The 26,580-nt window shown below is 46.7% G+C and overlaps 2 protein-coding genes across 11 annotated transcripts in view; one reads left to right on the top strand and one right to left on the bottom strand.

Moving 5' to 3' along the window:
• Nucleotides 1-1,436: 1,436 nt before the first annotated feature.
• DYNC2I2 (dynein 2 intermediate chain 2) lies at nucleotides 1,437-8,763 on the top strand. Its single transcript, XM_042878992.1, is given in 11 exon segments — nucleotides 1,437-1,462; nucleotides 1,464-1,540; nucleotides 1,543-1,643; nucleotides 2,100-2,348; nucleotides 3,115-3,224; nucleotides 4,884-5,041; nucleotides 5,287-5,396; nucleotides 6,099-6,266; nucleotides 6,667-6,899; nucleotides 7,655-7,812; nucleotides 8,346-8,763. Coding segments are annotated over 11 exon segments (1,629 nt in total). The 3' UTR covers nucleotides 8,585-8,763.
• The window catches only part of SPTAN1 (spectrin alpha, non-erythrocytic 1), a 46,101-nt gene continuing 28,244 nt past the window's right edge, over nucleotides 8,724-26,580 (bottom strand). For 4 of the 10 annotated variants that reach the window (XM_042878991.1, XM_042878987.1, XM_042878988.1 and 1 more), the window contains 30 exons: nucleotides 26,483-26,574; nucleotides 25,972-26,116; nucleotides 25,673-25,854; nucleotides 25,401-25,500; nucleotides 25,070-25,267; nucleotides 24,805-24,951; nucleotides 24,215-24,318; nucleotides 23,917-24,079; nucleotides 23,424-23,438; nucleotides 21,590-21,721; nucleotides 21,095-21,232; nucleotides 20,760-20,864; nucleotides 19,981-20,189; nucleotides 19,089-19,209; nucleotides 18,811-18,932; nucleotides 18,175-18,307; nucleotides 17,949-18,047; nucleotides 17,496-17,655; nucleotides 17,187-17,263; nucleotides 16,815-17,024; nucleotides 16,260-16,556; nucleotides 15,692-15,804; nucleotides 14,877-14,894; nucleotides 12,933-12,995; nucleotides 11,729-11,783; nucleotides 11,245-11,441; nucleotides 10,834-10,887; nucleotides 10,210-10,356; nucleotides 9,742-9,889; nucleotides 8,724-9,044 (listed from right to left, as the gene is read on the bottom strand). In XM_042878991.1, coding sequence (XP_042734925.1) covers nucleotides 8,919-9,044; nucleotides 9,742-9,889; nucleotides 10,210-10,356; nucleotides 10,834-10,887; nucleotides 11,245-11,441; nucleotides 11,729-11,783; nucleotides 12,933-12,995; nucleotides 14,877-14,894; nucleotides 15,692-15,804; nucleotides 16,260-16,556; nucleotides 16,815-17,024; nucleotides 17,187-17,263; nucleotides 17,496-17,655; nucleotides 17,949-18,047; nucleotides 18,175-18,307; nucleotides 18,811-18,932; nucleotides 19,089-19,209; nucleotides 19,981-20,189; nucleotides 20,760-20,864; nucleotides 21,095-21,232; nucleotides 21,590-21,721; nucleotides 23,424-23,438; nucleotides 23,917-24,079; nucleotides 24,215-24,318; nucleotides 24,805-24,951; nucleotides 25,070-25,267; nucleotides 25,401-25,500; nucleotides 25,673-25,854; nucleotides 25,972-26,116; nucleotides 26,483-26,574 — 3,870 coding nt within the window. In that variant the 3' untranslated portion in view covers nucleotides 8,724-8,918. The remainder of the gene's footprint in view (nucleotides 9,045-9,741; nucleotides 9,890-10,209; nucleotides 10,357-10,833; nucleotides 10,888-11,244; nucleotides 11,442-11,728; nucleotides 11,784-12,932; nucleotides 12,996-14,876; nucleotides 14,895-15,691; nucleotides 15,805-16,259; nucleotides 16,557-16,814; nucleotides 17,025-17,186; nucleotides 17,264-17,495; nucleotides 17,656-17,948; nucleotides 18,048-18,174; nucleotides 18,308-18,810; nucleotides 18,933-19,088; nucleotides 19,210-19,980; nucleotides 20,190-20,759; nucleotides 20,865-21,094; nucleotides 21,233-21,589; nucleotides 21,722-23,423; nucleotides 23,439-23,916; nucleotides 24,080-24,214; nucleotides 24,319-24,804; nucleotides 24,952-25,069; nucleotides 25,268-25,400; nucleotides 25,501-25,672; nucleotides 25,855-25,971; nucleotides 26,117-26,482; nucleotides 26,575-26,580) is intronic. The other 6 variants (XM_042878989.1, XM_042878984.1, XM_042878990.1 and 3 more) reach the window with 4 other exon arrangements.

A 26,580-nucleotide genomic window follows, 5' to 3' on the forward strand; every position in this document is an offset into this window, starting at 1 on the left:
CTTTTCTTTTCTTTGTCCCTGCTACTTTCCCCCCCAGCATTTCTTCACAGTTTTCACTTCGGCCTTGTCTTATTCCTCTTTTCTGATGCTGATTTGCCTCATTACCCGAAAGTGACAACTCACTGATACTTGATCTCATGCAACACAAAGCAGAGAAAGCACAGATCAGCGCCGTGTTAGTTCCAGCCACTTTAGAGAGCTTTCGTAGCCCGGGGCAGGTAGGAACCCTCCCCCGACATCCGTGCTTTCACCCTATTTCCAGCGCTGTGAGACCACATCAGAACACCTACATGTCTGACACGGCCAGGCCAGAAGGAAAAGCAAGATAAGGTTCACTGAAATACCGTTCCACATTACAGCTCCGGCAAATCAGACACTGCAATAAAGAAGAGTCAAACCACGCTGCGTTTAGCAGAGTCATCTTCCGGAGCTCTTTGCTTACATCTCGTCTTCAAAGCAGCGCAGATGCGCAGCTGTTGTGGAGGAACGGGTACTGACATTGCAGTCACTTTGGTGACAGCATGCCGATGTATTTTCGGTGTTCCATGTATTCTCATTTCACAAACAAACAAACAACCACAAAAAGCCACCACAGCAGCAAAACCCCACCAACTTTTCTCCTCACATTCGCTGTGTCAGGGTTTGAAGTCACAGACCGTGCTTCACCCCTTCATCGGGACACAGCCGTACGTAAGCTCACGGCTGCAACAGTTGGTCTCCCACCACAGACCGCAGCTCATCACAGCAACCAGAGCGTTTAGCGGGGACTGAAGGCGATCTCCTTATGGACGACAAGCCTTTATCTTAAACCCTCACAACTCCTCACAGGAGGCTCGCGGTGCTGCCTGTCCCGCAGCAGCAGCCGGCACAGCGCACAGCCCTGCTGCCCGCAACGGGAAAAGGTTAACGACGTAAACTGAGCACTGTCTGCACAGCGTAGTTGAATATTTATTTCATCAGTTAAGGAACGAATTTCTCGCCGCCGCATCTCCACACGGAACAAAGCGCTGTTCCGGCGGCACGCAGCCACTTCCCGCTCCGCTCCCGCGCGGCCCGGCTCCCTTAGCGACACGGCGGAGCCGCACGCTGCCAATACCACGGCTCCCTCACAAGAACCCCCACAGCGAGGCACGGAATCGGGCACCGGGCCCGGCACGAGCACCGCGTTCCCGCCTGAGCGCTCGGCTGCCGGCACGGCACGGCGCTCCGCCCACCGCCATCTTAACTCCGGGCGCCCCCGCCCACCCTGCACTCTGCCCTCGGCGGCGCGGCGGGGCCCAGCGCGAGCGCGGCAACGGGGGAAGGAGAAATCCTCGCTGCAAACGCCACGCCGGCCCGGCCCGGCTCCGCCGCGCCCGCTGCCCACCCGCAGAACGCGGCCGAAGCGCCGGCCCTCGCCCCGCTCCGCCCACGGCCCCTCCGCGCCCTTCCCCAACATGGCGGCCACGCGAGTCAGTTACCGCACGTCGTGACGTCATCGCGCGGCGCATCTCCGTCTCCATGGCAACTGGCGGGCGCGGAGCTGCGGCTCCGGTGGCCGGGATCCCCCCGCCGGCTTCGCCGCCATGTTCGCGGACGAGACGTCGCCCGGCGCCGCGGTACGATCGCTGTGGAGGAGCGCCCGGAACGCGCGCTGCGAGGCGGTGAGAGATGGAGGCGGCTCCAGCCACGCTCCGTGCTTTTATACGCCGGGAGGGGGTGGCCGGGGCGGCCGGGCGCTGTGCTGGCGGTGGCGGCGGCTCCTTCCGCCCCGCACTGAGGGACGGCAGCTGTGAGGCCGTTCTGCAAAGGGGCCGGGCCGTGCGCGGAACGCTGCGCTGCACGGCTCAATGCACTGCACGGCTCAGTGCACGGCTCAGTGCACAGCACTGCATAGCTCAGTGCCTGGCACTGCACAGCTTAATGCACTGCACTGCACAGCTCAATGCACTGCACTGCCCAGCACTGCACAGCTCAGTGCCTGGCCTGCCTGGTGCTCTGCTCCTTTATTTATTTATTTATGCTCTTTATTGCATGCCCACGGGGTGCTGGATCAGAGGGAAGGCTCCACGTGTCACTCCGGGTCTGTTCAGCTCACAGAGTTTGTCTTCTTTTACCAGAAAAGCTGCCAGACTGGGGAAGTTGCAACGGCAGAGGTTGCAGTGCAGTTGCGGAGCAGCAGAGATGCCGCTGTGCAGACGGATCAGAGCGCAGTTCCAGACGTGCAGCAAGGAGCCTGTGTGGATGACAGCGGTGTGCTGGCATTCCTCCAGAGGGTGGAGGAGGTCGTTATCAAAGAGCTGAACAGGAATGTGACAAGTCGTGCCTTCGATGGCTTTGACGTGAACTGGATGGATCAGAACAGAACAGTAAGCTGGCAGTGCTCAGATCCTTGTCGTTACCTGGGACAGCTGCTCACGGTGGCTGTGACTCCTTACTTCTGTTCCTTACTGCCGTGACTAACCTTGCTGGATTCTAATCATTAGAAATTAGCAGGGTTTGGTGGATTTCCTGCAGCTCTGCCCTCTGCCTGTGCCCTGCTCCTGCCCGCTAAAACAGTTCTTCCCGCTGGTGGCTGTGTTGCAGCAGCTTTATGAGAAGGAAGCTGCCAGCAGTGCTGCCTGTCCTCAGCATCCAGGAGCCCCTTCAGAGCATGCCAGGCTGGCAGTCCAGGAACAGCTGAAGTCAGCGATTTGGCAGCTCTTCTAATTTAGGTTATATTTGTTCAGAGTATGGTGTTGGAGAGTGGGAGCAGGCTGTATCTTGTCAGTACACGTTGGTGCCCTCATTTCCAAACCGTTTCTTGTGAAGCTCAGTGGGTGCTGGGATGGTGCTGGAGGGCTGTGATAAACCCAGCAGTGCATCCCCTGCAGCTCATCATGCAGCCCCTGAGCCGTGCAGTCTGAGGGAGGTCATTATGAAGAAGCAGTTGGTTTGGTGGGATCACACCATTTTTAAATTTTATTTATTTTATTCCAGTAGGAATTCACCTTCTTTTTTCACATATGCCTATAAGGTACATTGACAGAGGGGAAGCCTGCAGTGAGGCCATGTGATTGCACCAGGCCATGCACGGATCTCAGGTCTTCGTGTTCAGAAATGATCGCTTCAATGCTTGAATTTAATCTCTCCCAGGTGTTGTGTTTGCATACACTGTCATACCCAGAGGCTCAGGATCAACACCTGCAGGTTACTGGTGTCTCATGGAATGCAACAGGATCTGTTGTAGCATGCTCGTATGGCCGGTGAGTACCCACATGGCTCTGGGAGCACACCTGATGTTCATGTGACATTTTGGGCTGACTTCAGTTTTACATACGTTCACTTTCTCTGTAGTAATAAACTATACAGAAATGAACCTTAGTTCTGTTCCAAAAAAAAAAAAAAAGCCACATTCAAAGAAAACAAAACTCAGGGCAGACTCCAATTATGGCTTCTATGTTTTCTACTTTTTTTCCTTATAAAGTGGCTAGACGCAGTCTTACAGAACCACTGCCAGATAGATTCTGCTTGAAAAAGAAATGCAAAGAGCAGGCACACTTGTAGATGTATGTGGATGAGGCTTCAAAGCACAGGCTTTGTTCATTGCAGATCGTGTCATTTTGAGGAGGTCTCTTTCCACCCTGGATGAACCTGGCACCCCTTCTCGCCTGGTGCCATGGATAACAAACATTGAAGAATCTCTGAAATGAGAGTGGGACAGTTCATCTAATCCAATGAACATCTGTAACAGCGTCTCCTTTCTCTGCCTTTATGTTGCCCTTACTCAGTTTTCTTTCTGTTATGGTTTCCTTGGATTAAAAGCCCTAGCAAAAAGTGCATCCGGCAGTAAACGTACAGGGAGAAGTAAAACCGGGCCAACCTGTACATCGCTTTTCCCTTCTGCTCTCCCAGTTCACAGCTATTTTCAGGTTAGAATGTGGTTTCTACATCTGTGGTTACCTTCAGTAAATTCCCTTCTGTGAACTTATGCAGTCTGTCTTAAACTTTTAGCCTCTACCCCCTCCTTTAATAAGGAGTTTTGCAGCTCAGCTACTCACGCTATGAAAATGTCCTTTTGTTTGCTCAGTATCTCTTTTAATAATTAAGAACATCAGGGAAAGGCAGAAGTCAGGCTCAAACAATTGCTTCCTGTCCTGGCCCTTCTCTGTTCTGCCCTCAGCCATCTCTTGTAGTGAGGTTGGGCAGTGTGGTGCTGAGGATGGAAAATACACAGGTACTGTGAGAAGGGCCTCTATCAGCACTTCCCATCATTACCCTCGTGTGTCTGAACAGCCCCTCACATATCACCCCAAAGTACCTTCCTTGTAGAAGCCTTTACCTTCAGAATATGTGCTGTGCCAGCTGGTTGCTGGGGGTAAGCATGCAGGTGTTTTGGTCTGTGCTGTGGGCAGGTGGCAGCAGTCAGCGTTTTGGGGGTGTTCTTCTCCTGTCTACAGAGGTTACAGTTTGGTAGGCACGCAGTGATAGAGTCAGAAGGAGGTAACAAAGAAAGCAGAGGGACAGCTGTCTTTTCTCAGACCCTGGTTCTTCAGGTCCTTGTTTGAGGAAACCTACCTTGCAGATCTGCCTGTTTGCAAATCAGCAGCACTTTGGTCTGCTGGGTTCATAGGAACTTTCTACGGGTGCTCTTTTGATGTTCCCAGCATCTGGATGGTTAATAGACCTGGAAGAAGGGAATGGTGTATGAGATTTCCTGGCAGGCACTTTGTTCAGTCGCTGCACATTCTGTGTATGTACCAACATGCAGAGAAGTTCTGCCACTTCACAATGCCTTGATCTCATTTTTCCTTCTGGCCACGAAGCAGCACATGTATAAACGATGACTGGGATGTACCAGAGCTCTGCATGAGCTGGGATTGTTGTGTATCAGGCACAGTATGGCGTAGCTTTCTCTTTGTTAGGTTGAATGATGGCAACTGGAGCACAGAGAAATCCTATGTCTGTACCTGGAATCTGGATAGAAGAAGGTTGGATCCACAACGTCCTGACCTTGTGGTGGATGCTCCCAGTTCTGTCATGTGCTTGGCCTTCCATCCCTCCCAGCCTTCACTGATAGCTGGTAGGTTAGATCTTATTTGAAATCTACCCCTTGTTCTTTAGCTTGGGTCATTTTTCTCTCACCTCAGCCTGAGATTTCTTCCAAAAGTAGTGGTATTGCAGCTCCACAACTGAAGGAACTAACGCTCACCAAGACTGAGTGCATTGTTGATTCTGAACTAGAAATTGATGCTTACATTTTTCAGTGCCCATTGCACTGTTCACTGCGTGCACTTTAAAGTGTCATTGTCACCTGTTCCCTTGCAGCTGGTCTGTTCAGTGGGGAAGCGGTGGTGTGGGACACCAGCAAACCAGAAGACCCCTTGATGTGGCGGACAGGGATGACAGATGACACTCACACTGATCCAGTCTATCAGGTGAGAGCTTTCACAGTAAGCACAGCTGGGGGAAAAGAGAGTTCTTAGTGCTGGATTTCATCCCTTCAATTTTATCTCCTTAGCACTTCACCTGAAGCTCTCAGGCAAACTGCTGTATTTCAGCTGTTGTGCTCTCCTTTCATTTACCATTTTTCCCCAGAACTAATACAGAACTGCCATGTGCTGAACTGGATGCTTTCCCTGTACAATAACTTCTTGTTTAGGATGAATGAGCAGGGCTGTTCCTATGCTGCAAGGGTTTACTGATGCAGATTAGGCCAACAATTAAGTAGTAAAGTATCACTGATGCTTAGGTGGAAGCTTAAAGTTTAAAGCTTAAAGAAGGGGCACAATCTGTCAGTGCCCTTTGGCTTCCTTGTGGGTGGTTTTTTTTGTTCCTCTGAGGCACTGTGACTTTGGGCAGTCTGTGTATTTTCTCATCTGAAAGTTAGGAAAATGCTTTCATTTACAGCACAGTGGAAATGCTATAAATACCAGAGCTCAAAAACAACAGCAGGCAAAACCTGGAAACCAGAATTCAGCCCTGAACACCAAAGCTCATTTCTCTCCTAGCACAACGTGTCTGTGTGCCTGCTGCTCATCTGGTCTGGCAGGATAACGGCCTGCAGGCTGCTGAGCATGTGGGCAGCAGTGCTGACAGCCCCCTCACCCGGAGCTCGGCTCCTTTCTCCTTTGCAACAGGTTCACTGGCTGCCCGATGCCAAGCATGGAAACCACGTGGAGCTGCTGAGTGCATCCACGGATGGTAAGATCCTGGTGTGGAGGGAGGAGCGAGACGGGCGGCTGGCTGTGGCTGAAGGGTTTGCCCTGGTGGCTCAGCAGATCCCTCGCAGCGCTCAGCTGAAGAAGGTGAGTTCATGAGTTTGTGTGACAGCTGGGCTCTGGCTCTGGAAACCGGGCCGCAGGCCAAGCCTGGCACAGGAGAAGCACCAGGAAAAGCTCCTTTTTGCACATCAAGAGTAACCCCTGATCCCAGCTCCCTCCCATAGTGAAAGTCAATCCATTCACAGCTGGCAGCAGTTGAGGTTTTGCCATGGTCTAAAGTTGCTGGGACCAAGTAGAGAACTTGCTTACAGCACTAGTAATTCACACTGTAGGTGGATGCTGCAGGGGTTGAAGACCATCATGGCTGGTACAGGCTGTGTGGAGAACAACTCCTCTGGTCTGTGACGAGTTGGCTGGGGCTGCTCTGACTGCATACCCACAGCAGAAGCCCCCACTGCTTACATCACGTTTGTTTTTCTCCCAGCTCGTGTGGGGAGAGGCGGCTGTAGGTGTGACATCGCTCTCTTTTTCACACTTCGATCCCCACGTGTTCATTGTTGGTGTGGAAGGTGGCTTCTCACTCAAGTGCTCCACTGCAGCAGACACCCCAGCTCCCCGCCGGACAGGAGGTTCTGTTCCCCTCAGAGCACCAGCTGAGCTCGCCTTCTCCCCGCACAGCGGGCCGGTGTACTCCGTCAGCTGCTCCCCCTTCCACAGGCAAGAGCTGCACACGGACACCAGTGCTGCATACTGGTCACAAGTTGTTACTTAGTTCTGAGTGTACATTTTTCAGACAATACTGGGGTTTTGTGCACGTACAAGTTCCAAACAAGTCTCACCTAGCATTGGGAATCTAGCTAACTGAAGGACACCCACTGCCCATGGGCTGTGGTGAAGCTGCACACTCAGATACGCTGCGTGTGGTCAGAACACCAGTAAAACAAAATAGCATTTGCACCCAGCCCATGTAGAACGTTAGCAGCTTCCTTAGGACAGCCTAGAATACTGAAGAGTAATTGGAAGTCGAAGGGAGACAGCTGAAAATGCAGTTATTTACTGAATTAATGCTGCCCATCATGTCTCACTAGCAGCTGCCTGAATTCCACCCCCTGCCCATGGGAGAGGTCCAGCACCATGAAACATGCTGACTGCCCGGGTTTGCATTTACTTTGTGTGGGACAAACAGTGCTAACAATGCCTGTCTCCAGATCAGCGGTTCTCAGGCATCTCCGGCCTACAACCCATCATACTCAGTGGGCAGCGTGAGCCCTCATTAAACTTAATTGAGAGCACTGACAAAGCTGTGTCTCTGCAGACTGCATCCCAGAGTACAGCTTAGAAATTGCTGCTTTAGGAAATAGACACTGTCAGAACAGGAGCAGCGTGCAGGATTGCGCTCCTTGAGGGAGTTTTGTTCTGTATCTTTAGCACTGAAGCCCAAAATATTGTTTCTTGCAACCCCCTCTTCCCAGGAATCTCTTTCTGAGCTGTGGGACTGATGGACAAGTTCACCTGAGCTCCATGTTGCAGACACAACCCCTCATTTCTCTTCAGTTATCTACAAAATACCTCTTCTGTGTTCGCTGGTCTCCCATCCGACCTCTGGTCTTTGCAGTGGCTTCTGGGGAAGGCAAGTAACTGGAGCTGCCTCTTCTCAGGCTGAAAGTTAAATTTTGTGCTGGCTATTAATTAATACCAGTCAGTTCTGATCACTGTATCCCACAAGCAGAGAGCAATAACCATTGCTTGTGCAGAGCAATTAGTACAACAGTCATTTTGAACTCAAGATAATATCAGTAGCAGTTATTTCCAATCCTACCTTTAAAGCTGTGGCTCCAGCAGTTCACAGGGATACAACACAGCAGTTACTGAGGCTAAAACTTACCTCCAGCTTCCTTGCCTGTGACATTTACTTCTAGAGCTAAGAGCAAGCAACAACTTAGAACATTGCCCAGATACATTTAGTGAAGGGAATGGAGATTTGCCAGAATCCTGCGAGTTGCCTTCAGGTGACAGCAGAATAAATGTAGGCTGTCTTACAGTGATGTCACCTGTCACAGTCTGGACCCCATCTGAAAAAAGAGCATCTGTGAAGCGCCAGACTGAGTGGGTAACATTCTGCATGTAAGGTCTGCTCCTGTAAGCTGTGTTTCTGTTTTATAGGAGATGTGCACCTGTTTGACTTTGAGAAGAGCTCCCAGAAGCCTGCTGTTTCCATAAAGCAGGCCGTGGATGAATGCCCCGTGTACTGTTTAGAATTTAACACCAAGCAAACTCAGCTCCTGGCAGCAGGGGATGCTGCTGGAACAGTCAAAGTCTGGCAGCTGAGTTCTGACTTCACCGAGCAGCGGCCCAGGGAAATGAATCACCTGGAGCAGCTGGCAAGTGAGCTCACAGACTGAGACAGCAGCCATGGGGAGCTCCTCACTGCTCTGACTCTGGGCAAAGCTGCCCGTTCAGCCCACAGAACACCTAGCTGTGACTACAGCTGGAGTTTCATCCATGTGACACAGCTGCATTTAACCATTAAACACGAGATGATGTGGTTCGACCAGTAACTTTTATTGAAGCACACTGCAATATGTTTGTCTTCCCTAAGAGTTTTAAGCTAAGCAGTTTAAGGTTACATCATAAAGTAACATTGATTACTGTAGAGCACAAAGAGAGACACATGCAGAGCTTATAGTCAGCAAACATGAGCATGTTCTTTGTATCTTTTGGTACTAGTGTTTTGTATCAATTCACAAAGAGTGAACGTGTAAACTCTATGTAGTCATAGGCAGAAGGAAGTTCTCTGCCCTTGCCATCCATGTAGGGCTTCATGTGAGAAATGCAGTAGTCGGCTTGTTCCCGGGTCAGGTTCTGAAAGATAAAGACAGCAAAGGTGGAGACGGGTGCTGTGGGGCTGCAGGTGGGCACTGAGCACAGCACTGCCCTCCCCAGGGGCACAGCTGGGAGCAGAAGCACCAGAACTGCACCTGGTGTGGAAAGGAGCAGTTTGTTTGCACTTTGGTTCAAGGGTGGGAGGTCTGACCTGCAGCTTCCCATCACAGAGAAGACAGAACAGGTAACAAATATGAGGAAGAAGAGCAGCCTCTGTTTTTCTGCCAACTGATTCAGACAGGAAAAACTTGCTCTCTTGGCAGGGCAGTGGGAGGGAGGTCGTGTTCTCGGTATTTAAGCACAGACTCAAGTTTCTCTTTCAAATCACTGCTTGGAGAAACACCTCCCTCCACTCTCCCAAATGATTATAGGAAAGCATGAGTTTCTGAGGAGAGAGACAGTGAATGCAGCCCTTCCTGGGCCTCGGAGCAGCTCTTGCTTTACTCGAGTAAATCCTTTGGCAGTTAAGTTAATCCTCCGCTTTAGGGCCAGAAAGCAGATGGGCAGAGCTGTAACTACGATTTCTTTACTGGCTACAGGGGTTACCTCTGCAGGTTCAGAACTGGCTTAACTACAGCAACGTGAAGTTCCAAGTCATTAGTGCTGTTTATGTTAACAGCCTATGAACAAAACACCTCCCTCTGTTCCTTTCTAGAGGGCCACAAAGGGCACTGACCTGGTAGAGCTCCTCCTTGGTCACGTAAGGCTTCCCCTCCGAGCTGAGGGCACGGAAAGCACTCTCAATCTCCTCGCTGGATTTCACGTTCTCTGTTTCCCTGCTGATCATGAAGGCCATGTATTCCTGCAGTGAGACGTGGCCGTCCCTGCCAATGAAACAGCCAGCATGTGAGCACTGCTGTCCCTTCGTACCACGGTGCGCTTCCTCCTGCGAGAAGGGCTCTGACTGCTCTGGGAGCAGTGAAAACCTCAACGCAGGAGGCCACACCAACACCAGGCCACTGTCCACGTGGAGTATCTTCTTGATAGATGTCATTCTTGCCTTTGTGAGAATATTTTTCACATGAATTACCGTGAAAACAGGAAAGCAAAGCTCTCGGCCTCTAAGAGGCTTTCCAGCTAACCCCCCAGAAAGGTACTGATAAAATACTTGGCTACAGAAAAGCAGAAGGTCTGATGCACGTACCTGTTGGGATCAACAGTGTCAAGAATAGACTCAAATTCAGGGTCAGGCTCTCCTTCCTCAACCATGGGCAGGTCGTAGCCAAGGGAGCGCAAGCAAGACTTAAACTCCTGGTGATTAAGACGTCCAGATTTGTCCTTGTCAAAGTGCCTAAAAGCACAAAACCAAAACCCACATTACTAAGCGTTAAGATGCTGAGTATCTCATTCAAATTTACACAGTGGGCTGAAAATGAGCACCTTACAGCCAGTCCACCGTTCTGGAGAAGCGAGCTTGAATTAATGGGCATTTCCTACCTAACAATGTAAACAAATTCTTCACTTTGCTTAAAACAAAACACCAAAGAAGGGCTGTATTCCCAGCTGGAACTCACTCTTGGTTCTACACAACTGTGCCCACAAGTGAGCATGCCCACGAAAAGCTCTCATGGCTGCGGTGCACCCAGCCAGCAGTGGGTGTGCCTGGAGGCTCTGCCATCTGGCAGAGATCAGAGCAGCTCAGCACAAAACTGGGCAGACAATAAAGGAGCTACAAACAGAACAGCCAGAGAATCCTGTGAACAGGAGCCATCCACGTGCCAGAAATATCTCCCAAGTATTCCACTGGCATTCTTTGCCTGCAACTCACTTGAACATCATGCTGAACTCCTTCAGGGCCTCCTCTGTGACTCCAGTTGTGTTTCTGAAAGAGAAGCAGCAAAATGACTGAACAGTTCCTAAACTGCAGAACTCCGATGGAGTCCATCTGCCCCAAACCAGCAGCCTGCACCAGCTGAGGACAAGTGAGCAGACAATACATCACATCATCACAGCTCAAAGGAATAAATCAGCTCCTTCAAGACATCGCTGCTAATGGCCAACAGGAACTATTCCAAACCATGCTAACTGCATCCTTCTGAAAGGAGCTGAGAAACGCTGGAGGTTAAGGAGCTCTACGCTGCAGAACGCAGGAGAGACTCATCAGCACTGCCTGCACAAGGTTTGCTTTCAGACAGACAGCAGTGTGTTACTGTTCACCTCCCCCCAGGCCAGGCAGTACCGAGCTTGAATCTGCTGCTCCAGGTTGTGCTGCATTCTCATTCCCAGCTGGTCAAGCTGGTCCCACTGTTGCGCCAGCCCCACGGTGCTGTGCTCTGTGTATTTGTTGTCCAAGATAAGTGCCTCTTCCATGGCTGCTCCGAGGTCCTCAATCTTCTTCAGCTGGCTCCTCATAGCCCGGATCTCCTGGTGTTTGCGCTGGTAGGATGAGACAGGAGGAGAAAATCAAGGAGTTCAAAAACCAGAACAACAACAACCAGCCTTAAAACGAACATTCATTTAGGAAGAAAAAGGAAAACTGCATTGGGGTATTGTTTAATGCCCTGGGATATGAGCAGACATCAGATAAAGGTTTCTTCAATATTCAAAACATACAAAAATCAATTAAGATTTTACCATATAATTGCATGCACTTTCATTCCCACCCCATGTTTCTGAGTTACCACTTGGGGAAGGTGCTTTACAGACAGGTGAGCATTGCTTACTTTAGTAGCTTCCAGCTGGGATTCCAGTGTCCCCGACTCCTCCACCATACAGGACCTAGGTACAGAATTACAGTGAGACACAGCACTTCTCCCATAAAAAATGGCAGGTGGGGCTTGAAATTAACAGTCCTTCCTTACAAAGCCTTACAGCAGTATTGTTCTGCAAATATTTCAATGCTGGGTTTGTGTTTCATTTATTCTGACTCACTATTTCAGGCAGACACATTACATCTTGTTTAATTCTCATTTCTTTATACGGTTAATTTCTAGCCCCATTTGAAAGGCAGCACGATCAGCAGTCACACTTCATGCCAAATCCACAGCACCCGCTTTGCTGGGCCTCATGAAATTAGAAACTTGGTGCAGTCCCACCCCGCTCCGCCGTGCCCAGCACACACACACACCAACCACGAGGGATTCACTGAGATGGGCTGCATTGGAGCTCTATAGAGGTGTGTTATTGGGGATCAAACAGGGAGAAGAGACCTCTTGAGAACTGCTGGTTTGGTTGGAAAGCACAGCACAATCACTGCAGAAAACCCTGGAGCTCCCCTATGTAGGCTGATGGAGAGGTGCCTTCCTGCCCCATCCCTCCCAGCACCCGCAGGAACTGAGGCAGTGCTGCTCCATTCGGTGCCAGATCCATGCAGCCCCACCCTCACACACCAGGATCCCCACTGCAGGGATGCCTCCAGCATCACTTTGTAGGGACAGCTAAGGAACGTCTCTGGTTGCTGCCCTCTTCCCCCCAGGATCCTAAGCAGCCCTCAAGCTGCAGCACTCAGGGACCTCCATCCTCCCACTGATGGTGGGAGCTCATGCTGGCAGAGCTGTGTGTGGACAGCCCACCTGGGTGTGCCATGCTTCTGACTGGTACTGAGGGGCCTGGCAGTAACTGCAGCTTCTCTAAAGTCTACCCTACATGCTTTTGAGGAGGGGACTGCAAGTGCTGGATTGCTCTGTAGCCACGGAAACACCCTGAACATGTGGGTGTTTCCCACCAGCAGGGTTAAAGCCAGACTCAGTGCACATCCAGAGCCCTGAGCAGGAAGCTGGGAGCCAACCATGGGAGGGATGCCCTGCAGGGAACACACCTCCAAGCATCTCTAAGCTGTGACAGTTAGTTGGAAGGAAAGCGAGCCTTGGAATTAAAGAGTGCATTTGAAAACCAAAGTGAGGTAAGAAAATAAAGAGGAAAAAAAACCTTCCAGATAGATCATCCCCAACTTCATACTGATAGACACGAATGACACGACGATAGGCTATGCTAATCGAAGAAAAGAAACCAGGTAAATTCCAAAAAAGAAGAAGAAAGAACAGTGGACAGAACACTGCACCCAAACACGGCCACTGCAGCATCACCACCCTGCAGCAAACAGAAGCCATTACTTATGAAATAAACAAATCCAGAAGCTGGTTGCACACACAGGAAACTAACTGGTTATTTTTGTGTAAATCACACAAAAAGGAGAAACGCTAGGATAAAGAAATGCATTTTGCAGTTAAGCTCATCTACAGGTTCTACAAAGGCGTTCGTTCCACGCTCTGCTGGGCTCCCCTCTCCCACACAGCACCACGTGCACACAGCCACCACCACCACAACTGCTGCCTGCAGGACCTCTCTGCTGCCCTGGAACCCCTCTGGAGCTCTGCTTTCCCTCTTGCCAAGGCAGGCCAAGCACAGCCGAGGGCTCTCTGAGCTCAGCCTGTGTTTGTAAGCCATTCACACAGAATTAAGGACCGGCTCTGCCTTGTGTATCAGAAGCCTTCTGGTAATTTGTTCAACAAAAGCTCTTGGCATGGTGATCTCCAGCCCTGGCCCCGGTGGCTTTGAGTAAATGGCCCCTTTCTGTCAGCTCATTCTTGGATACAAGAACTCATCTACTACACCAATTTACAAGGGAGCAGAGAATTCAGTTTCCGTTCCAGGAAAATCTGCTCGGTTCCATTAAACTGTTCAGCAAAAATGGGGCAAACTATTTTTTCTCTGGCAGGAACAGCAGAACAAGACACTGTAGTCATTACAGAGCACATAAGCAGCAGTTATCTGCGAAGAATTCCACCCTTTTATTATGAAAAGCCATTTATCTTTGGAAGAAAGGCCCCTGCCTCCTCTCCAGCCCTTTGCACAGGGCCGACAGCCTCTGCTCCAGGCCCATGCAGTGTTTGTTAACATTTTACACTATGTCTTGTTACAGAGCTTCTATTGTGTTGCAGTTTTTTTAATACTGAAGAAATGTAAATGGGCAGACACACTCTGGGAGGTTTTGGCAGTCTGAAGACACTTAAAGATTGTATTGTTTCCTTGCCACTTCCTGACAAATCACCAACCAGCATCTTCATTGGGGGATGCAGGACAGGAGCTCAGACTGCAGGCATCCGGCTGCCAGCCAACCTGGGTGGGTCTCTGTGTTCCTGCTGAAGGTTTTCTTTTCTGCTATCAAGAACAAAATCTCGGCAGGGTAAGCACCTCTTCCACAGTACGGCCAACCACAGACCAAGAAGCTCACATTTGTGTGTTATGAAGTCTTAAAGACACGTAATTTCAGCAAAGCCTCTTTGCAGGAACACGTCTTCCTCCTCCCAGAACAAAATAGTCCACAGTTTGGGGCTTTAATCGTTCAGAGAACAGTTACAGCAGAAAATCCGTTCTGCTAAACAGATCTCTGACTATTGGAAAACTGTTTTAAAAGCCATGTGAAGATGATCATTCTGTACCTTCCCACATCTCAGAGTGAGAGCCTTTCCTTGTGTGAGCACTCAGACAAAGGAAGAGCAATCTGATGCAGGACCTGACCTAGCAGCTGGCAGCCCAGCTAATGGCAGGGGGGGGGCCTGATGGTCCTCATGGTCTCCTCCAACCTGAGCTGTTCTATGATTCTGTGAACAGGAGTTAGCACTTCCATGGGATGCCAGTGGCTTCCCACTCATAACTTCCTCTGCTTTTGATTAGGAAATAGTTATGGTTTTTACTGGTTTATTTGTAATCCACTCCAAACTCGTTTCCTGTGCACCTCAGCTAGATTGCTCTTTTCAAATAAAAGGGGTTTTGGTGTGGCTTTCACAAGCAACACAGTGACAGAAGAAATCACACAGACAGAGCAGAACACATCACCATATTTTGAAAGATATAAAATTCAATACTAACCCATCTAGCAGGTAAGTCCTGTGGAATGTGAAGATCCAAACATCAGGCAGCAGGACAGAGACAAGACAGTAAGAGAGGGACAGATTTGGGTGGGAAGTAAACATCAAAAAGTTAAATCATTTAAATTTCAGTATTTCATGAAGACACATACAGAACTATTTGTAAACACACAGAGACAGAGAATCACAGGATTAAATGAAAACAGAACTCACCACACAGAACTGGCTAACAGCTCTGTCCCCTGTTTTCTAGAAACATGCTCTTCAGTTCTCTGCAGTTCTCAACCCTGAGATTTTTTATTTCTACAACATATGTTTAATATCTGCTCTCTCTCCCCCAGCATGGATATAATCAGACAGCACCCCAGAGAAGTGCTTGCCTTCAGGTTCTTTTCACAATTTCTTTCCCTGTTGAAGTCCTAGTGAGATTCCTAATGTACCAGTGAACAAAGAGGCATTAACAGAAATGCCAGGAGCACTTCCTGCAGGCTGCTCCAGCTGTCTGCTCCCCACCCCTTTCAGCTGTCCTGCAGGCTAGTTCAGGAATAACTGGAGGAGAGTCAAGTCCTGGATACCTGGTATCACTACAGAAACATGAATTCAGAGGCAGGATCACTGCTATAACCTGGGGTTTAGAGCTTTCTCTTCCCGTGGCTAATGGGGCTTCCCTCAAATCCCAGCTGTAGGAAATGAACAAATTCTCAATAGCTGCTTTTCAGGACACATTTACAACTTAGATGGACTAAGCAGACGTAAGATAGATACAATTAGCTGCACAATTCTCTAAGAGTTGCTCCTGGAAAGAGCAAACTATACCTTGTCTCCTGAATCCACTGGTGGAAGGCATTAGCATGCTGAGCAAACTCCTGGCGCAGCTTGTCATTTTCTTCCTGCCTTCGCTGCTCCTTCTGCAGCTCCAATTCACGCTCCTGAGGAACAAACCCACACAGTTTCAAACAGGGAAATAGGTGGATGGCTTTATCTTGTAACAGCATAACCAGCAGTGCATTCGAGCACAAATCTAGAAGGCTGAGGACTCAGAAAGTGTCCTCTATAACTAACCGAGGTTAAGACCGCAGTGCAGAACATTCCAACCAAATCCTTGAGAATTAGAACTGATGCAACCATTACTTGACTGCATAGCCTGAATGTGAAACTTCCTCTACAGTCAGGATTGAGGGACAAGTGCTTTGTCTCCAGAGAGCGAAACATCACTGAAAATCTGAACAACAGCACAAGCTAACGGATGCTTTTCTTTGCTCCCCAAATTTGAGAGATTTCCACTTCTAGTACTGTGACAAACTCCTGTATTGATTATGTGGCAGACAAATTCCAAGGAAGACTCGCAAGGTCATAGGCTATGAGGAGCAGCTCTCCAACTTGCCTTGATAATTTTCTGCAGATTCCTCCAAGTTTCTTCAAGAGCCTCCATAGTAAACCAAGTGTACGGGTTGGAGGCGACACGGAAGCTCTTGATCTGGCGATCGAGCTCTGCCAGCTGGTTGAAGTCAGCTTGGGCCGAGCTCAGTGACGAACGGAACGCGTCGTGGGCTTCTCGCAGCGCTTTGATTTCTTCCAGGGAATTGCAGCGCACAGGATCCGTCAGGTCCTCTTCAGCATTCTCAAACCAGCTGTTGAAGGCAGAGGCTTTCTTGGCGAAGGTCAGGAAGAGATCCTCAACCTTGAAAAGAGAAAAGAAACTGGTTGTTCAGTTCTGTAATGCAAATATTCTGTACGAGATTACCTAAAGTTAACAAGCTCTAGTAATAATTTGCCTTTATTACTCATTCCTTGCAAGTATATAAAAAACTTTTAAGCCCTCTGGATCTCCATAATCATTAGCTGCAAATAAGAACGCTGCCCAAGTGCCGAGTCTTGTGCTGCTTCTCCTCCAAAAAGAACAATCAGATTTTTGTAGCCCTGAGGTTTGGTGACTCACCTTTCTGAAGTGCTCCTGAGCCTCCAAGAGTTTCTTTTTCCTGGCTGCAGAATTAGCAAGTAGCTGATTCCAGCGTTTCATCAAGGAAGCGTGCCGAGCCTCAATGGCCTTTGATTGGATATGTTTGGCTGCCAGTAGCTGGTCTTTCAGAGCAGTGATGTTTGCAATTCCCTCCTGCTGGAAAGCCTGAAGTCCAGCATCAAAAGTTTCCTGAAGCATTAAAAAAAGAAATATTTTACATAGAAATATATGCAAGATTACATAAGAATTGTTAAATAAAAATAGAGTATGTGAATACCAAAATCTGGTATTAGAGAAGAGTTGACCTGTTTCCTTGATCACTTTCAGATGGAAGGCAGCATCAGCACTAACCTGTTTGGTGAGCAGCGTTTGCACAGAGGAGAGGTCACGGCCATAGTCATCTGTCTTCAGACTGTTTTCCTTCTCACCTGGAAAACGAAGCACATTCAGTAAAGATGAAAACACCTCTGTCTCAAATTCTCCCTCAGTTCCAAATTCTGGTCTAACAATGATCTCACAAGCATCTATCAGGTATAATACTGCTCATTCCTTCGGGTTTATGTCTGCTTACTCTAACAAAGTATGAAGTTACACACTGAGAAATGGAGGTGCACATCAGTTTCTTTGTGACAGCACACTGTGCTCCAACACAGACCATACCTATCCATGACTCCACCACGTCTGCTTTCCAGTTGAACTGGAGGAAGGCAGAATTCTCATCCAATTTGGCTTTCCTCTGAGCTGCAGCTTTCTCCAGATCCGACACCTTGCCCTTCAGGCCCTTCATCTTAGCAGTTATGTTCTCCACATGGTGATTGTTCTACATATCAGGAAAAAAACAACAGCAACCCTTAAGGTCTTCCAAGGCATCCAGCAAGTGGGTGACAGAGCAAGGATTTTAGCCAAAAGGCTTGGTTCTCAATGTACAACAGGAACATGAAACAGCTCTGAAATTGGTTAACACCAATAGCTTGGTCAGCTGCAAAAAAACTGAATAGAACTCTTTTCAAAGAGATGACAGATCAGTCCAAATCAGACAAATAAGTCTACTTTGACATGAAGATGTCCTGGGCAGCTTTTGAAAGCTTTGTTTTTTTACCAGCTTCTGCTCACCTTTTTAATGAGATCCTCTCCATTAGCACAAACATCATTCACTCTGTCTTTGTGGACAGTAAAGTCAGTCTCAAATGCTTCATGCTTTTTCAGCAAGCCCTGCAAATACAGAAATAAATCAAAAAACTTCCATATTTGAAAACAAACAGTTACAGCAAAGGTTCACAATGTTCTCAACAGTGATGATGCAATGAAATCACCAAAGAGCCAACAACTTCCTTCATACCTGGATAGCAGCAAGTGTGTCTCCATAATCCTCACTGGCTACCAATGTCATTTTCTCGTTGATCCATGCTTCCTCTTCCTCAACATTTGCTACAAACTGCTGGTACTCCAGGGACTCCTCCAGACGCTGCCCCCTGCATGGGTAAAGAAAGGTAAAATTAGCTGCAGTGTTACTCTACAGCTTTTACATATCAGATGGAAATGAATACACAAGCAGCTGAAAACCTAAGAATGTACAGAGATTGAAAGCCAACACACCTCGCTCTCACTTCTTTCTTCTAGGCCTCAAAACCTGCAGCTACTGAAGGACTGAAAGGACTCTCTCCCAACAGCTTCCATTCAGAAAAACATCCTGCTAGGGGACTTAGCTCAATTAATTTCAAGTCTCTGGTTTTCAGCTGGTGCAAGAAAAGACTGATTGCAGCACAACTTCAAGAAAAGAAACAAAAAAACCTACCTGTCACGTTGCTGTTGAGAACTATTGTCACTAAAACTCTTTCCAGTCGTTTCACAGAACCTATCACACGATACTATTGACTAACTAACCATATCTAAAAACCTGAAATTCGGTACATCTGGTCCTTACAAGCCCATCTAAGTGCTTTATTTAAATTGTATGTCACAACGTCTCACACACCGAGCAGCTGCCAGCTGTTTTAACTCCTTCCAATGGTCCACAAACTGAGCCAGTCTCTGCTGTATCTCCTCCTTCCCAATCGTGTTATCATCTGAAAGCTTCTTGCCAGTGTCTAGAACACCCTGCAAAGCAGAGAAACAGATAATTAATAAAGTATCTTTCCTTAGGCACTCTATCTGCATGCTTACAAACTAACTACTTGCTTTCATATTTGCTGCAAAGAATGACAAAGAATGGCATTCTTTATAAAGCCATCTGTCAAGGAGAGAGGTACTCACCTGGATAGCAGGTTCATGGGCAGCTAATTCTGCTTCCAAGCGCTTATGTTTCTTCCTGAGGTTCTGCACACCAGTCAGGTCTCTGCCATAGTCCTCTGAGCTCACCAACAGTTTCTTCTCTCTAAAATCACGAGAGAAGAAATAGAAAGTTTGAGAACTACTTGCACAGATCAAATCTCACAAAAGCAAAGAAAAAATCACTGCAAATCAGGAAACGCTCTTCGCAACACAAGTCTTAGTGCTGTGCATGAGGTATCATCAAACAGCAGCTGGCTCCTGACACACAAAAGGAAAATGAGTAGGGAGAAGAAAAGAAAGGCAGAGGGTCTATCATTTCTCTACGAAGGAGAGCTTATCTGCACTGCTTTCTAAGATAGCTGCATTTCAAGAAGTTTACCTGCTGTTGTTCAATTGCTATTTTTAATTTTCAAGCAAGACAACAGAATTAGTCTAATGATTTCTATGAAGTTCACTTCCTTCAGGGAACTAACACCTGCAGAAAGGGCATTAAGTTCACTACTCCAATTGGCTAGACCAACAACAGAAGTATTACTTCAGACTGAAAAAGTAAGGTCTGAGTTTCCTCTGCGAGCTTTCCCAAAGAAGATTAGTCAAATTGCAGCTATCTGGTTCAAGGCTAATAGAGTGCTTCTTCTTCCAGCACAGACTTTTCCCTCTTGCAGTCAGACCACAGAGCACTGCAGATAAAAAGCCACACCCAAACTGGAGAAGTCATTTTTAACACAGTTTTCCTTGACTGGAAGGCAAAGGTGACTCCTTGTAGAGACACGTTACTTGTGTTATAGAGCCATACTACAGACTGAACACTGCTGGCAAGCTGACAGTAAGCACATGCTCTGATGGCAGAGCCTCTAAGTTTCAGAACACGCACTTGATCCAGGACTCCTCATCATCCATGTCACGGAAGAACTGATGCAGGCGGTGGGACTCGTTCAGCTTGGCGCGGCGGGCGGCTGCCATGCTCTTGATCCTCTGGAAGCGCCCGTTTATGGTTTCACGTTTATCCTTTACTTGGGAGGTATCGAAAGCACTGCTGGTCATCAAACTGTCAGCCTGGCTGTTCAGGTCCTTCAGCCGATCCTGGAAACACGGAGAAAAGAGGCGTAAGATTGTCTCGTCATGATTTCTGTACTGACATAAACATAGAAATCTAACTACTGTGCAGAGCCACACGTGAAGAAAACACGTTTCAGTGTATGACTGCAGCACTGAAGCAGTACCTGCAGAGTTTGCCAATTACTGTGATTTTAATCTGGAGAAGAGGAGGCTGAGGGGAGACCATGCTCTCTTCAAACACCTGAAAGGTGACTGCAGCGAGAGCAGGGTTGGTCTCTTCTCGCTGGTGGCAGGACGAGGGGAAATGGCCTTAAATTACACCAGGGTAAGTTTAGGTTGGATATCAGGAAAAACTTCTCTACAGAAAGGGTTGTTAAGCATGGAATGGGCTCCCCAGGAAGTGGTTGAGTCACCATCCCTGGATGTGTTTAAAAACCATCTGGATGTGGTGCTCAGGGACATGATTTAGAGGAGGGTTGTTAGAGTTAGGGTAACATGGTTAGTTTGAGGTGGATGATCTTTAAGGTCTTTTCTAATATGAGCAGTTCTATGATTCTATGATTTATATTCCAAAACTAAAAGAGAAAGCAATACTTCATGAGCAGATATATCAGCTTCCAGTAATTGGTGCTTCTTCAGAAGGTTGTTAACTGATGCCAAGTCCTTCCCATAGTCTTCAGATGCCAACAAAGCTTCCACCTAGGGGTGGGGAAGGAAAAAGGGAACAAAGAATGAGCCGTGTCGTATTTTCACAAACTCTTCAAATTATACTGCCTTTAAAATTATACAAATTATTTCCTTAACTTTCTGCAGAGAGGATAAACCTCTGTCTCATCACCTGTTTAATTTCGTAGAATTCAAGGCAATCATGCTCCTCCTCACTTTGTTTACAAATAATGTAAAATACATTCACCATTTCAACAAGTTACCTCTGAAAGCCAGAAATCAAAGTCCTTGATGCCGGTATTGAAATTCTGCTGTTTATTAGCTTCTTTCAGTTTCTGGCTCTTCTCTGCTGACTTCTGAACAAGGAACTGCCATTGATCAGCCAGGGCAGCCAGCCGTGCCTGTTGTAAAATGGAGAGGACAAATGCTACAAATGAAAAATGCAAGTTTTGATAAATGCAGCAGCTGAATAAGGCACGAGTTTGGCTGCTGATTCCACGCATACAAACTACACAGTAACTACTGAATGCTGCCTAGCTAGAATTCAGTTCAACATTCACATCCTTGTTACAGGATCAGAAAGGTTCTCTCTCTCAAAAGTGAAGTAAAATGACTGCTCCTATTTCCACTGCATTGTTGAAATAGAAACATTTCTATAAAACAAGATTTGATTGCAATGCTTGTTTTTCTCACCCAGTTACCCAAACACTTCAAAGCTGAATGAAAGCAGACATCCTAAGTGGATTTGTTGTGCTTACCTTCACAGCATCCTCACTTCCAGCACACGCTCCTCTTTCAATCAGGGAGTTCCCCATATCAATGACTCCACGAATCCGATCTGCGTTGGCATGGAGCTCAGCTTCAAAGGCTTGGTGCTTCTGGTGCTTGCTCTGCACGTGAGAAAAAGCACAGCTGTCAGAAACTGGACAAAGGGCTCCTACATTGTTCTCATGGGCCGAGAGGAGAGCATGGCTGTTGTCTACAGTCTGACCTAAAGAAGTTCTCCCTCAGTAAGAATCCTCTTATCGATCTGGGTAAGCATCAAGCTTTGACATAGCAAAACTTCTAGTGAGCTGATGTAGATAACTCAGGCAATGTCTTCTGCATTTGACAGATGCCTGTAACGTTCCTTGCACTAACCCTCACTGTTCCTGGGTAAAGCTTTCTCCTGTACAGCGCCATCATCTCCAAAAAGCAGCAATTATACAAACTCTAAGCATAAACATAGAAATAGACAATCCTTTCTACTCCTACAGAAATTTGCAAAGCTACTATTTCTATTCCTAACCTACAGACAGCTAACAGAAACCACTGCTGCCATCTGACTTATGCATTCTGACGTTGTTCAGTCATACATGATCACACTATACATTAAAATCCAGGATTAACAACCAAAAACTCTTATGAATCTAACTAGAAAGTATTGATTTGAAAAAGTTTTTCTGAGTTGAGAGCACCATGAGAACAACAGGAGCCTCGAAATGGGAGGAAATACACAGATGTCTCCCATATATACATGATAGATCCACCCACCAGGAAGAGAAGAATAGCACAAAAATGACACAACAGAATTTAAGAGTATTAACTGGAAATGCTAGTAGCATTGGACATGGGTATGCAATGCCCTGAGAGAATGGAATGAAAGGAAATGTTAGCCTAGAAGTAGAAGATGAAAAATACTACAGCGTTGGCATGAGAGATTCTGCATGAACTGCTTTATTTTGGAAGCTGACAGTCCTGACTGCTGAGATTATAGGAATATATCCTTCAAAGCAACATTTACCAACAAGTAAAACTCAATTTAAGAGCTGCCAATTGCACACCTTCATATAATTACCATGACAACAAATCCAAGATGAGCATTTGCTTTAATATGAATTTTTTTTTTCAAATAAGGAAAAGGATCCCTAATGTACCACAGCCTAAAGAAACAATTATTCTCTCCTTCTTTAGTCCAGTTCCTCCCCTCTCTTTGTTGTCTTCCCCTTTCGTATAACTCCATAGCTTTCCATGTGGTACACAGCTTTTTCCAGAGAGTTACTTCTATATTATTCTCTTCTACTTCTCTTGCAGCTACTGCCACAAGAGCTGAGCACTTCAGGTCTACCAGATTCATTAAATCCTCCATCTTCAACATTTGATGTTGAAAAACTAAGGTAACAGAGCTGATGTTTTGTATCACAGGTTATGTCATCACCACTGCAGATGCAGAAAGGATGACAGGGCTAGCAGGCAGACTTCTGAAAAAGGAGCCTAGCTACCCACTTCTCCAGGAGTAAACTCCTACAGAGAAACAAACAAAAATCCCCACCCAACACCCCGCATCCCTTATGCATCATAAATTAAACAGATCATGCAGAACACCTGCAAAACAAATACAGAAATAAATGATGCTGTATATGCATTAACAGAAAAGCCACATCCATAACATGAAGACCGACAGCTGCACCTGAATGAAGGTCAATAACTAAGAGAAAACAAAGAGACTGCATGAACTGATGGATGGAGCAACAAACTGCAACCAGACCTTGTGCTCACATATAAGCTGTACAAAGAAAATTTCACATACCAGGGCTAGTCCAAACTACTTACCAGCAGTTTGGAAAGCTATAAAACAGATTGAGAGAAGAAGTAGTTCAGTGCACTCATACTACTTCATAACCAGCATTTCAACATAGGAGGTAACTGTAATTAGTCCTTAACACTGAAGAACGAATAAGACTTTGTATTTCAGAATGTAAGGTGGAGATAAGACCCAAGAACTTAGTTTCATTATTCTGTTAGGAGAAAAACAGAATAGCTACTCAGCTATTCACCTTCAGGAAGCCTGCTGCTGCAGATATCTTATTCTTATATACATATCTTATTCATTACATACATCAATAATTACTAAGAGACTTCTACTTTGAGCCTCTTTTTATGAATAATGAAATTTCCATTTTCTCTTTGTTAAAGGAAGATCCAACACGGTGCATGATTCTCTCTCACTGAACAGGAATTCCTCTGAACACATTCTTTCCAAACGGAGCGCTCTTTGTGAACCTAAATACCTCCTTATGATTCCTAAGCTGAGAATCATATTCACCTGGATGTTTGTGGGATCCTTATATGACTCATCACTTGCAGTTTGAAGCTTTTCACTGATCCAAGCTTCTATTTCATCAACATCACGACTGAACTGTTGGAGGGTCTGAGATTCTCCCAGCTTAGATCTCTTCTCAATCATCTGAGCTTTCAGACGACGCCACCTGTATGCAATTAAATACAGCACAGAATGAAAAAACAGGGCTGCGCAAAGCATTGCATTTAACAGCTTAACAGTGATGCCAAATGGCACTCAGTCACAGCTGCATCCCATCTAACAAGGCAATCAATGTACCAACCTGTCCAGAACCTCATTGCGCCTGTTAGCAATGACTCCTTTTGCATAATGATCAGCAGCGATCAGTTGGTCAGCAAAAGACTGCAAGACAGCAATTTTCTCTTCCTGTTCAAAAGAGAAGCCATCAATTAGGAGAACTGCGGTACTTCAAACAACATCAAGTGTTGAGCAGGGTCTGGAATGGAGTTTTTTCCCATTAAGGATGACTATCTTCTACAGGACTGGAAAGATCAACTTCACAAGAGCTTCCACCTGCAGCATTTAGGAAAAGAGCATCTTCCTGACTTTTAGCAGTATGTAAAGGTCAGCAGTTTTCTTCTCAAGAAACTGACAATACACCTTCCTCTATTGTAATAAGTAAGTAAATTTCAAGTCAATAAGAGATATATGCAAACTTTTGCCACTCTTCTTACAACTTATTTGTAGACAGTGAAATACACCTGTGCCTGCATAAGGCACTGCTAAACTGCAGCTACAGATGCCAAATAGCTTTAGAATGAAGCTTGACAAGCCACATGTGGTAGTAATTCATTCTGTTAACAAACCACATCAGAAAAGATATCTTCTCTTCAATTCAGCTACGCCCCTCACCTGGACATTGATTGCCTTATCGAAATCTTCATGTTTCTTGATGAGTGCCTCCACGCTGTCTAATGAGTCTCCTTTATCTTCTGTATTTAGGAATGCCTCTCGGGCAGCCATCCAGTTTTCAGCTTGTTCACAATCCCGATGAAACAGCTGGGGAGGAAAAACTCCAAAGTATGAGACAGACAGACCATGAACGTCACTCATCACTGTGAATGAATACATATTTAAAGAAGGAATGATCTTTCCTTTTAAAAATGCAGCAGGGTACCTGTAGTTCTAAGCACTGGTCTAGCATCATTCTGCGCTGGACCCAGGCCTTCTCCAGGTCTGTCCGTTCTTGCTCTAGAATATCCAGTTTCTCCTTAATCTCTGGGCTGGCATAGTGTCCACGAGCCAGAAGCTGCTGCCCAAACTGTTCAAATGCCTGAAAAGTGCCAGCCCGTGCATCTATTTCAGTGCGGTGCTCCTGCAAAGTACAGAGATTTGTTATTAAATAAAGGACAGAGCAGCAACTGATTAATTTTTGGAACTGTAAGTGAAAAGTGTCACAAAAACAAACATCTATTATCTTTGATACTCACTTATTATCTTTCACATACCTGATGCCTTTCCAACAGAGCTTCAGCTCCAGTCACATCTTTTGCAAGCTCATCTGAGGAGACCAGACCCCGGATTCCGTTGATCCAAGACATAAGGTCTCTGTGAGCACAGATTAATATAAAAATAATTCCCTTCCTCCACTAAAATAAGCCACAATAGGAAAAACAGTCCTTTTTCAACCCCTCCCATGAAATACTCCTCCGAAACCCTGAGTTAGAAGTACTCTTCCAGTAATAAAGCAGACAAACTGGGGAGGGGGAATGGACTCTACCTGAAATCACTGAGGAAACGCTGCAGGTCATGAGAATCTCCAAGCTTCTCTTTGCGCTGGTCAGCACGTTTTCCCAGACTACTCCAAGCTTGGTTCAACTCAGTACATTTTTCTTGAAGGTCTTCAGCTGATTCTGGATGTGACTGGATCAGACGCTGGGCAGTTTCACCAAGAGAATTCACCTAGAATAGAAAAAAGGAAAATAAACACAAAGAACACAAAAATAATCCTTTCTATAGTGCAATAACCTCTGCTAGATAAAGGGAAAGCTTCCGCATTTCCCACCCTCTCATCCTCACCTTGTCTCCAAGAGCTGCCAAGTCTCTCTCAAAGCCTTCATGCTTGCGCTGCAGAGCCTGCACGCTGGCCAAGTCATGCCCATAGTTGTCAGTATTTAATGCTTGATTCTTCTCTTCTATCCACTCTTTTGTTTCATCAGCATCTCTGATTTGAGTGGAGGAAGAAAGAGAATTAAAATGGAGGCCGTGCTAGGATCTCTGTTACTCACCACACCTTCTCTTTTTTAGAGATGCTCAAGCAGTTGATGGATCTCTACCGAAGACCAAAGTGAACTCTGGCAAAATAGGACAGCAGTTCACACCTCCCAAACCCTCAGCAGTTCCATATTAAAAACCTTTTCTTTTTCTAGGCAGTATATTTAAAAAAAAACAACTCGTTTTGCAGGTAGCCCAACTTCCACTGAACAAATTGAGGGCTGAAATATGACTTGTTAGGTCCTGCTTTCTTTTAGAACTCTTATAAATAAAGTATTTTACTGGAATACGATCAGATATGATATAAACATCCCACCTGTGGAACCTCTGGACTTCATGAGCACTGCCCAACAGCTGGCTTCGCTCCTCTGCCAACTGCTGCAGAGATCTCCAGCGTTCATTCAGTTCCTGGAA

The sequence above is a fragment of the Lagopus leucura genome, unplaced genomic scaffold (genome assembly GCF_019238085.1).
Source record: "Lagopus leucura isolate 7727_CA_CO unplaced genomic scaffold, USGS_WTPT01 Super-Scaffold_100022, whole genome shotgun sequence".
Taxonomy (NCBI): domain Eukaryota; kingdom Metazoa; phylum Chordata; class Aves; order Galliformes; family Phasianidae; genus Lagopus; species Lagopus leucura.